This window comes from Microcebus murinus, chromosome 26, assembly GCF_040939455.1.
Source record: "Microcebus murinus isolate Inina chromosome 26, M.murinus_Inina_mat1.0, whole genome shotgun sequence".
NCBI lineage: Eukaryota > Metazoa > Chordata > Mammalia > Primates > Cheirogaleidae > Microcebus > Microcebus murinus.
Window position 1 is genome coordinate 20,502,381 of NC_134129.1, and position 12,726 is coordinate 20,515,106.

Sequence of the window (12,726 nt, forward strand, 5' to 3'; positions counted from 1 at the left end):
GAAATGGTATTGGGCCACTCCCTCAATTGCACTTAGAAACCAGGCTCTGGACACCAGGCTGGGCTCCTAAGCACTCGTTAAATAAACCTTTCTGCAACAAGCCAAGGAAAATGGTCACAGAAAAAAAAAATTCAAAACAAAGGCAATTATAATAAACGAAGTTTATTGATTAATCCATAAACATGACCATATTTAAAAAAAAAAAAAAGAAAAGTATAAACCAGGTTATTACCTTTTTTGTTCATAAAATAAGGCTTTTTTTTTTTTTTTTTTTTTTTTTTTTTTGCTGGGGAGAAGCTGCGACTAACCGGTGCAGTTCTTACAGCGCTGAAGGCCATTCTCGTTGCAAGCCGTGCACTTCAGGGCTTTGAAAGAGTCTGTGAAGCAGTTTCGGAACACGGACATCTTGCTCCCGTGGCACACGGCGCAGGGCAGGAAGCCAAAGCCACCGCAGGACGGGCACTCGTGCGGCTGCTGCACTCTCTGCACAGAAAGGACAGAAGATTGCGTTAGCACCAGCAACCCGGTCAGCCTTGCGGTCATTCTGTGCCGGCCGTGGTCATGGAACAGCATCGGCATGACACGGCTAACACGCTTAACCTCTTTGGCACCAGCGTGGACTGTAGTTGACAGCCACAGATGGACGCGCACAGCCCGGCGTGGACTGTAGTCGACAGCCACAGATGGACGCACACAGCCCGGCGTGGACTGTAGTCGACAGCCACAGATGAACTCGCACAGCGACTTTAGACAACAGCCGTGATATGAAGGTGCACAGCCGAGCGTCGACTATAGCGTTAATAACAAAAGTTCTACAACAGTACTCCGAGTTGAGGCAATACAACCCTTGTACTGCATCAGAAAATCTCATGCATTTTAGACAAAGTCATTTTCTAGCAACTTACAATAGTGATAAAACAAAAAGGAAAGATCCATTAAGAATATGTATCGTATGCTCAAAAAATAATAAAAGGCGTGGTACTAGGTGCTATTGTACACAATGCAATGTTGGCCTACGTGTGGCCCCATGTTTCGAAATGTATCATACCAAAGAATAAAACGTATCGTAATATTCAAAAACTTGCCTTATTTCTTTATGATAGGGATGAAATAAAACTATAATTTTGAATTGACTTTTCTAATTTTTCGTTTATCAAAATAAAATCGTGAACATTTAAAAATAACGTCATGAAAACATATATGTATATGTTACGTATTCTGATATTTACATGACAAGGAAAGCTGCCTGTAAAGTCAAAACAACCTTTCAGCGCTTTCAAGCTCTCCTCGTCACACAAGAGCAAGACGGACGCACCGTCCATGCACAGCACGGACCACCGTGCGGACTGTGGGTGCCGGCTGTGGGCGAGGTTTCGGGCCGGTGAGCGCAGTACCCAAGTGGTTAAAAGCCCCTGCTATTAATACACATCAGACCCGGGGAAAATTCTGCCAATGAAGTTCTCCTTCATTGCCCCATGGATGGCATCTATAATACAGACTTGGTTTGCAAAGGTTGGGGAGTTTGAGGTTGCATGGCACACACCTTCAAGAAATCCATCATAGGAAAGGGTTTATTTGCAAACCACATGGTTATCTGTTTCAAAAGATAATACCTTTCCTTTCTTTTTAGTATCTCTTAATAGTTTCATGTCTTTGGTATAGAATAGCTCTACGAATAGCAAGCCTGGAAAAAAAAAATCAGAAAACTGAAAGCTGGAGTGCAGAGGAGCCATTGTTAACTGAAGATCCATCATTATACGGCAACTTTGAGTGTTGTTGTTTTTTTTTAGAAAGGACTTTCAAATGCATTGTCGTGAGGAATCTTCTCTCACCTTAACCTCAACACGTACAGACAACTGCCTGAATGAAGACATAATTCAAACATCATTATGCTCATTTTCTATTTAAAGAAATAGCATAGACGTCTTAAGCCATTTATGCAAGTTCATAAAACTTCCCATAGTAGCTATCAGCCCTTCTACCTCCAAGCAAAGATAAAGTATCTCTAATAGTAGAATAAAAAGAACTAGGGTATTGCATTGAACATAATATTTTGAAAATCATTCCAATGCATTTCTGTTTTGCTTTACTCGAGCGCGTAACCCTTGCTGGAGTCCAAGACTGACATGGTCAGGCTGAGGGAGGTCAGGAGTCATTGCAGAATGAATACAGAGAGAAAAGAAGTGTGAATTGATACCAGGCTTCTGACTTGCAAAAGAAGAATTTGCAGCAATGTGTGAAACCCTGGCTTTGTAAAGAAAAGACTCCCTAAAACAAGTTTAGAAAATGTGTATCTCCACACATACAGATAACGAGAAACACATGCTTAACATATTTAACATGCATGTACATACAAAATCTTCAGAGATTTTCTCTGAAGATTCATAATTGCACATATTAAAGTCTCTAAAAAAAAAATCCAACTGAAAAGAAACCTGATTAACTGGGTTTAACCCACTCTTTTCCCGACGATGAGAACATTTTCTTCAGCAAACAGATATAATTCTTTCATAATAGTAACCCACAAAATGTACTTTAGGGGACAAACATTAAAGGCATGATTGCTTTAAAATTTAAATATTTATGTTTATGTTCCCAGAACATTTTTCAGATAAACATTCTCTGTATATGGCAAGATTTACTTGCAGTTACGGTTTAGTTTAGGTATTATATCAAGATGGATAAACCCATGTCGTATCTCAATTTCAACGGCACAGAATGACTTCGGTGGAAAGTAGTGGTCTCCAATCTAAATGATACAAACAAGGAACTTCAACGAGACCACAGAGCTTTAAACCTTTCAAAAAACGGTATACTGAATATGTGTAGCAGTCGGGTTACTTTGTAGGTAGATTTTTGTCATTTCTTTTAGGTAAACTCTTAGCAAAAATCTACTTAAAAGAAAGGGTGCACTGGACTTAAATTTTGCATGACGTTAAAATGCCTTTAGGAAGAAAATAAAGACTTTGTGTAGACACAAACCCAGTGATTTTAAAGACATACATTTTAAAAGTTAAATATATAAGAAAATGAGTAAATAATGGTGTTCTTAGCAAATTTCAGAAAGCATGTGATAATGTACTACTAGATCCTTGACATTTGTTATAGCCATGACGGGACATTATATTAAAATATGTAATGATTTGTACAAGTGCACCAACTATTCAGAACAGATATTAGACCGGCCTGGGCCCTGAGTCCAGAACTTTTCTGGATTGTGAACAGGTCTGGGTTTCTAGTAGAACAGAGCTGTCAAATTTCGCAAACGAAGATACAAGATGCTTGGTTAAATTTGAATTTCGGTTAGACTTCAAATAATTTTTGCATAAGCAGGTACCAACTGTTGCATGGGATAAACTAAAACATTATACATAATTTACCTGAGGTTAAAATGTTAAAGGGTTACCCTGTGTTTTATCTGGCATCTCTTATAAGGTAGTAGTTGACAGAGAAAAGACATTTTGGGTAACAGCTATACTGAATGTATGTAGCAGTGCCAACCAGTATAAATTATTTTAATATCTTAACGAGTACGAACATGTTACAATATACTTTTAATCACCGCACAACTGTACCAGTGCACACTGGCTGATATCAACTCCCGCTATTACCCAAGACACTTGAATATGACCAAGTTCTTGAATAGCGAGTGGTTTTGCCATTAAACATACTTGTGATTATAAGCAAAGAACAATAACGCTGACATAAAAAGTGAGTGCTAGGTAGCTAGCTTCCTAAGCTCATTTTCGACTCACATAACTCACACCGGACACTATGGCCTTAGCACACAGAATTCGCAATTGCATAACTCAACAAAATTAAAAATTATTTTATATCACGAGCCTGTAAGGTGACTCACAAAAACTATTTTCGAGGCCGGGCGCGGTGGCTCACGCTTGTAATCCTAGCACTCTGGGAGGCCGAGGCGGGCGGATTGCTCAAGGTCAGGAGTTCAAAACCAGCCTGAGCAAGAGCGAGACCCCGTCTCTACTATAAAAATAGAAAGAAATTAATTGGCCAACTAATATATATATATATGAAATTAGCCGGGCGTGGTGGCTCGTGCCTGTAGTCCCAGCAACTCGGGAGGCTGAGGCAGGAGGATTGCTTGAGCCCAGGAGTTTGAGGTTGCTGTGAGCTAGGCTGACGCCACGGCACTCACTCTAGCCTGGGCAAGAAAGCGAGACTCTGTCTCAAAAAAAAAAAAAAAAAAAAAAAAAAAAAAAAAAAACTATTTTCGAAAGGCCCAAATACCAAATGTTAAATTCGCCGATACCAAGAGCTGACTATCTCTTCATAATTCATCCCCTAGTCAGAACAAAATGAATTTTCCTAAAATAAAATTAATATGCAAATACTAAAAGCTACCATTTCATTTTTAAAGGAAAATCACAGATAGACCAGGACCGTTCTAGTGTCCTCAGAATCCATACCATTTTAGGATGAGGTCTGTCTTTTTATTCAAAGGACTGTTGAGAAGATCCAGTGAATTTATTCATTGTAAATTGAACAGAACCTTGCCTGGCACAAGTAGGCACTCAACAATGTTAGTCCTTATTAGCCATTCTTCTATTAACAAGTCTCTATTTGAAAAAGGATTTTTATTAACTGCTATCTCAAGTCAAATTGATTGCTGTCACGTGACACGACGATTTTTCTGTAGCCCTCACAGGGTCATTTTGTTCAAACACCTTTTCTGTGCTTAGCTTTCAGGTTTGAGGTTTTGCCACTGCAGGACCGGGAGAGTAAACATGTTTCGATTCACACGCTCACACTGACGTCTTGGAGTACGGTGTCGGGAAGACTCTGAGGCCATGTGCATTCTCAGGGAAAATTAGCCATTTCAGCCATAAACAAAAAAAAAAAAAAAAAAAAAAGGAAAGGGACAGCATACATAGCATGTAGAATCTATGCCTACTCTCACACCAACATCATGTGATAGAGATTACCATTTGACAAAGGAAGCAACAACGCCTCTTAATGGGGGGGAAAAATTGGGGTCAGAAGGAGAAACATGGGAATTACAGAGCTGAGTTCACGAGCAAAAGCCATGGTCTCTTCTCTGGGATCTCAGTTCTCAACTTTTATTTGCATCCGTTTTTTTTTTTTTTCCCCAAACGATCGACATTTGGGATCGCCAGATTCGAAATAGCGAAAGGGTAAGTTCAAAGTAGGGGTGGGGGTGCTGGGTCTGAGGCCACCCTTCGAAGGTCCCCAGTGTTCCTCCAGCTCCAGGAGCCCCATTCCCACCACACCATCCAGCCCAAGGGATGCCATGCCTTCCACTAAGAAAAATAAACAAATGTTGTCTTTTCTAACCACCTCTTTTTTTTTTTTTTTTTTTTTTTTTTTGAGACAGAGTCTCACTTTGTTGCCCAGGCTAGAGTGAGTGCCGTGGCGTCAGCCTAGCTCACAGCAACCTCCAACTCCTGGGCTTGAGTGATCCTTCTGCCTCAGCCTCCCGAGTAGCTGGGACTACAGGCATGCGCCACCATGCCCGGCTAATTTTTTATGTATATATCAGTTGGCCAATTAATTTCTTTCTATTTATAGTAGAGACGGGGTCTCGCTCTTGCTCAGGCTGGTTTTGAACTCCTGACCTTGAGCAATCCGCCCGCCTCGGCCTCCCAAGAGCTAGGATTACAGGCGTGAGCCACAGCGCCCGGCCTCTTTTTTTTTTTTTTTTTTTTTTATTTTAGCGTATTATGGGGGTACAAGTGTTAAGGTTACATATATTGCCCTTGTACCTCCTCCCCCCTCGAGTAAGAGCTTCAAGCGTGTCCATCCCCTGAACGTTGCACATCTTACTCATTGTGGTTGTATACACCCATCCCTTCCTCCCCCCTCCCACCTGACCGACACCCGATAGATGTTACTCCCATATGTCCACTTAAGTGTTGATCCGTTAATACCAATTTGCTGGTGAGTACATTTGGTGCTTGTTTTTCCATTCTCGGGATACTTCACTTAGTAGAATGGGCTCCAGCTCTATCCAGGAAAATACAAGAGGTGCTAGATCACCGTTGTTCCTTAAAGCTGAGTAGTGCTCCATGGTATACATAGACCACATTTTATTAATCCACTCAAGTATGGATGGGCACTTGGGTTGTTTCCACAGCTTTGCAATTGTGAACTGTGCTGCTATAAACATTCCAGTGCAGGTGTCCCATTTGTAGAGTGTCACTGGATCTTTTGGGTAGATGCCCCGTAGTGGGATTGCTGGATCAAATGGGAGATTCACTTGTATCGCTTTAAGGTATCTCCATATTGCTTTCCACAGAGGTCGAACTGGTTTGCAGTCCCACCAGCAGTGTAGGAGTGTTCCTCTCTCTCCGCATCCACGCCAGCATTTGTTGTTTGGGGACTTTTCGATAAAGGCCATTCTCACTGGAGATAAGTGATATCTCATTGCTACCCACCTCTTTCGAAGAGCACTTCTGTTATATTAGAACTCTGGTTCCAACTCAGGGGTTCCCCAGGAAAGGAAAGAGCTGGCGTATGTTGGATGCCTTTGAGCCCTAAGAAGTCCAGCACTTAATTAAGTAGACAGTTTTATCCTCAGGTGGAGATAGAGAAAGAGCTAGGAAATTCCTCCAAAGAACTTGAATCATGTTCCCAGATGGAGGGAGAGGGAATAACTGGAGTTGACAATCGCCATTACTATTAGTAACAAAACAGTCTTCCACTTTCAATGAAGAGGTTGAAACTTCGACCTTCAAGCAATTAAGAAACCACGCAGACCTGGCCAAAGATAGCAGGTCGTTAGAGCACTGATTTAACAGAATGTACCTCCTCTGAATAGTAGTCTTGGGGTGAGGCCAGTCACTTTGGGGTGAAATTGAAAAAAAAAAAAAAAAAAGAAAAAGGAGTGAGAAATCATCCTCCCCTTTACCTCTTCCTGCTCAGATATTCTTGGCGAGAAATCTCCAAAAGCTGGATACTCCGTAGGCGAGACCTTTTCACTTCTTCATTCATCCCACAAACGTGAATATATTTTGAGTGACCACTAGTCTTCACTGTGCGAATCGCTGGGGATATAGTGTCGGACCAAACACTTCCTCATTCTCCTTAGGTCCACTCCATACTGCAGTCCTCTCAACTGAAGCACATAAGAAGTCCCATGTATCCAATGAAGGACCAAACGGACAAGAATATTAAGGATAGAGATCACGGATGATTGTCAGACAGACTTCCTTTGTAGCACAAAATCAAGTTTCAGGAATATAAAGAGTTTATCTCCCAGTGATTTAACGTAGACGAACAAGATGTTAAGATCAAGAGTCTTCATGTCTTCTTTAATACCAGGAAAGGAAGATCTTACTATTTTTAACCTCAGATTACCTAATCCTATGCCAGTAGAGCTTGAAAGTCCCGTAAATGTACTGCCAAAGAGGAAGCCACTCATCTGAGTCTCTGTGACCACACACACCTCATCGTCCCGGTTGCCTACGAAGCAGTCTTGCCCATGAAACAAACTGTCAAAGAGTATACACTCGGCATATAACCAGCTCTGGGCGATCCACCTCTGTCTGTGTATCTTGTTTTAAACTAGATTCAACTATTTAATCCAGCAAATGCTTGTGAGGTGTCTACTAAGACACCTGTCTGCCTGACCAACCTGTTAAAAATAAACAAATAGAATCTTCCCTCTTCACCAGTGTTACTGGCATCCTCGATTCTCCAGGTTGGGAAAGAAGCCACTGAACAAAATGCAGACACAGAGAAAATTTGTAGCTCATAATCCTAAGTGCATGAGCCTGAATGTAAGAGATTGATTCTTGAACCAGTAAGGGACGGACTGCGGTAAACCCACTCATTAAATAAATAAGGTGTTTAGAATTCAGAGAGAGGCAGGTGACATGCCCTGATGGCCCAGGTGAGCAGGTAGCCTCTGAACGTGCCACGTCTACCCTCCCGGGGAGGTGCCGTCACACGGAGCCCTGTGTCACCGAGGATCAGGACGGTCCCCAACAGCTCCTGTGCCTGGCAGGGACAGCCTGTGCCATTGTCGACGTGCTCAGTGTGCAGCTGGAAACCTTTCCTCTCGTTCTTCATGAACAACAAATGCCCAGCCATCAGCCCTCAGGAAGAATCAGAATGGGTCATTGTTATAAGCATTACAAGAAAAAAAAAAGGACGCTGTGTTGGCAACCTCCACAGAAATGACAACCAAACTGTTTGCTCGTACCCTCAAAACAAAAATACAAAAAACAGCAAGGTGAAAGCTTACCTAGAGCTTCTTTACCATCTGAGATCTTTAATCCAGCGTCTGCCAGAACCAGTGAGATGCTAGCCTGTCTCAGAGCTCCCCGCTCTCTCTGTGGACACCAGCAAGATCAGCTCCCCATCTTATTGGGATTTTTTGGGGGGGGGGCGTGATGAGGGGAACTCTTCATGCACCTTTTTGCCTCTAATCTCTAGCTTGTTTATTTACAGGAATAAATATATAAATTTTAACCAAAAAAAAAAGCGGTGTTTTCCTTCCTCCTTTTATCCGTGCATTCTCCAACATAAAATAATGATTTTTCTTTCTTTTTATCTCTTCACTGCTTTGCCTCCTCCAAAAAGAAAAAAAAAAAAAAAACCTTTGGATCAGTGAGTCATTCATCTATTTATTCCCTCAACAAATACGTATGGTGCCTATTATATGCCAATCCCTGTTCCAGGCACTTGATGTAAAAGATAGAAAAAAAAAAAAAGATGAGAATCCATGTCCGCCGCATGGAGCCCATATTTTACTGGGGGTACGACCTGCAGATCCTCATTTCAGGGGCAGAGTCTCTGCAGGCGCAGCCAGACCCACCGAGCCCAGGTCTCCATATCAACCATCACACGCATCACTGGTTTCTGCAGTCTTCAGCCAGCTTTGCATGTTTGAGGCCCAACGACAATCTTCATCAACAAGTCAGGTCCACTCAGCTTCCCAGAACAAATGTCACCTGGGCAGGATATATGCTAATATTCTCTGGCGGGCCGGCAAACTTGAAGTCACCTGCTGACTCCGTTTCTGAGGGTCCCGGCCACCGCTACAAAGCCTCCTTCCTCACCATCACTTGGGATAACTGCTGGAAACCCGGGGCCCGTGGGCTGTCACAGACTGCCCTGAAGCAACCCAAGCAAAAGGAAACTGGAGCCTGGGAGGACCTGTTAGCTTCTCTCCAAAGTTATCACCAGCGACTGAGATTCGAGGAGGCACCACTAGCCTCCAGAGCCCTGAGGCTCTCAAAACCCAACTGCTCCCCGGACTTAATACTCTGCTGCAGCTTAGCAAACTCTCACCAAGACCTTGTGTCCTGTCACAGCAATCAGATCTCCCAGACACCTGCACGCCGCTTAATTTGAGAGCCACGGCAGCGTATGTTCATGATTCAGATTACGGGCTTGGGCTCACACTGGTTAGAACCATGATCAGACGTTGACTGTATTGTAAGGTCTCAAGCAAGTGATTTAATCTCTCCATGCCTCCATTCCCTTTCAGTGATATGGGGGTAATACATATCACATACAATAACAGAACCCACCTAATATACAATTACATACATACAATACACATACATACAATACAATACATGCAATAACATACATACAATACATACATACAATAACATGCATACAATATTCATACAATAACAGAACCCACCTAATAGAGTCGTTGTGAGCTTTCAGTTGCTTAATACAAAATACCAAGAAAAACCACTTCCCACATAGGAAGGGCTCAATTGTTTCCTGCTTCGTGGATGTTAATTAACTCTTGCTCCATTGCGAAAACCCAACCAGCTGGATGGTATGTGTTTGGACTTGGGTCCTGTATCCATTAATCCTCTTAGCTTGGCTCTCCCAGTGCTTCTCTGGGACCAGTCCCATTACCCAAACTGGCTTCCCTTACATCCCAGCCCTCTCTCTGGCTTTCCTGGGTGGCTACAAATTCTCTATCAGTTTTATTACATGGGCAAAGCAGCCCAGCAGAATCATAGCACTTCATAGTTCCTGTAGCGATAGAAGCCGACACCACACCATTCCTTTGAACCTTAGGAATAGTCTGAAATGCTTGGGCCTTATTTGCATTATCTGTAGAAATGGAGACAAGCTTAAGGGGAAAAACTCCCCTTTCCAAAATTCTTTGAGCCCAAGGAGAAAGAGAGATTACTTCATCTATCCTGGTGGGGTTAATTAAATTGCAGAATTGAGGAATTATAGACTCAATGGAATCAAAGTACTCAATAGCTAAGTCAATTATTATTTTGTTTTGAAAAAAAAAAAAAGAGCAGTGAGGGACATTCACCCTATAAGATCCTAAAAAAGGCTATCAAACGATCGAAACAAAAACGTATGATATTGGTACAAGAAATAAATAGATTAACCGTATCACATAACACTCTTTTTTTTTTTTTTTTTTGAGACAGAGTCTTGCTTTATTGCCCAGGCTAGAGTGAGTGCCGTGGCATCAACCTAGCTCACAGCAACCTCAAACTCCTGGGCTCAAGCAATCCTGCTGCCTCAGCCTCCCAAGTAGCTGGGACTACAGGTGTGCACCACCGTGCCCGGCTAATTTTTCTATATATTTTTAGTTGTCCAATTAATTTCTTTCTATTGTTGGAAGAGACGGGGTCTCACTCTTGCTCAGGCTGGTTTCAAACTCCTGACCTCGAGCAATCCGCCCGCCTCGGCCTCCCAGAGTGCTAGGATTACAGGCGTGAGCCACCTCGCCTGGCCCAAACCCAACTATTATACAATCAGAATGTGGTTTAACATTTTGATTACAATAAATAAGTTGCCAAAAGCACAATTACCTCAATTTTGGTTAAGAGGTCTTGCAGCTCTCCTGATTCATTCATTGACAAAATTTTCTCAGCACCCTATTGACAAGAGAGGGTAGGGGGGGAAAATCCATTTTGTTAGTATATTTGAGAAAAACAAAGTTCCAACCAGGAAAGCTTCACCCACAGAATCCTGCATATGATTCTCCCCCTTCAGAGCTGAGTGAACTCACAGCCAGGAGGTCTGAAGAGGAAAAGAAATTTCTCCTTCTGCAAAATATCCACCCCTCTAGCAAGGCTGACTACAATCACTTGGAAGGCTGCCCAGCAAGCCACAACGGCCGGGTTTACGTCCAGATGTGGAAGCGGCCAACACAGCTGTCAGGGTTGCTCGGTGAACCTGGAGCCAATCTGCCATCTGGGAAGGGACCCTTAGAGCAAATTTTCCAGCCTGGGTTGTCTCTGCCCCACTTCCAGCAGTCTTGGACATGGCCCTCCTCAGAGTCATACCTCTAAAGATACCATAACAGCAGCCAACAACAACAATAATAATAACAACCAACGCTCATTAAGGACAGAGAAAGCTAAGGGTTAGGCACCAAATACCATCTCCTCTGAGGCAGCAGACTCTACTGCTAGCAGAAATTGAGCCTCGGTGAGATTAAATAACAATTCCAAGGCCACCCAGAGAGGAAGCAGAGAGGGACTGTGTACACAGGCAAGGGATTCCTGCCAGAGTTGAGGTTTTCACTTCTATAACGTCATGGTGAAGGTGGAGCAAGAGGTCAATGCGTGTGCGCACCTTCCTACAGACTCAACTTGTCTCTTTGAACGACCCTATTTTTCTCTCCTTTACCCTCTTACGTTCTCCCACTCTGCTTCCCAATGTATACCGTGTTTCTCCGAAAATAAGACAGGGTCTTATATTTATTTTTCCTCAAGAAGACACCCTAGGGCTTATTTTCAGGGGATGTGTTATTTTTTTTTTTTTTAAGGATGATACAACCATCTCCATTGATTCAAATAGAGTGAAGTCGTCTTCTTCTGGAACATCATCCTCACTCTCCAAACCCCGAATTCCATACTAAATTTCTTACTACTCTATTTCCTTTAGCACTATTGGCCCTGATCTCTCATGTGGAGCACTAGAGCTCTCACGGGGCAGATGAGAAGGGCTGCTCGTGTTCTTTCCCACTCCGCGACGACGCGCATGGGTTGTGCAGATGCGCTGCGTAGCCACCCCCATCACTAGGGCTTATTTGCAGGGTAGGGCTTCTATGGCGCACACGCTCAGAAATCCTGCTAGGGCTTATTTTATGGGTAGGTCTTATTTTCGGGGAAACACGGTAGCCATAAGAGGGAAGAAGGAAAACTCGGAGCAATTATTTCTAATCAAAGGCAGAGACCACACCTGCCTTGTTCCCATCACGAGCCTGGTGCTTGGCCCAGTTGGGGGACCTGAGTAGGCGTCGAGTCGAGTTTTGATCAATGAACAAGACAGGGAGAAACATCAGCAGCACACAACAAATATTTTTTGGATTTCTATTTGTGCTAAGCAGAGTGCCGTTCAGGACTCGTTTAAAAAATAAAAAGAGTCTAGTTCTTACGGAGGTTACAATATATTTTTATGTAAAAAAAAAAAGTTTTTTTTTTCGTCAATGCACAAAAAACTGACCCACAGGATAGAATGGAAAATAAATGTCCAATGAATGATGCAGAAGAAAAGATGGCCTGGAAGTCACAGCGGCAGGGAGGGGAGGAAGACCAGCTGGAGGCCAGAGAAATGCCAAATCAGTCCAGTTTGGGGTTAGGGTTAGGGTTAGTTGGTGGCATTTGATCAGGACCTGGAATACAGGGTGAGATTTCTGACATATGTTGAAACAGCACTGTAGGGATTCATAGGAGTCTTTAGTTCTTGGTCTCATTTTATTTCAGTCTGTCTCGTATAGCTCATGTCATCTCAATCACC

At 42.8% G+C, this 12,726-nt stretch overlaps 1 protein-coding gene across 1 annotated transcript in view; it reads right to left on the bottom strand.

The window, feature by feature from the left end:
• Positions 1-303: 303 nt before the first annotated feature.
• GRXCR1 (glutaredoxin and cysteine rich domain containing 1) overlaps positions 304-12,726 on the bottom strand; it is a 68,227-nt gene continuing 55,804 nt past the window's right edge. Inside the window, exons 3-4 of the mRNA XM_075997741.1 lie at positions 10,791-10,856; positions 304-483 (exon numbers count right to left, since the gene is read on the bottom strand). Coding sequence (XP_075853856.1) covers positions 304-483; positions 10,791-10,856 — 246 coding nt within the window. The remainder of the gene's footprint in view (positions 484-10,790; positions 10,857-12,726) is intronic.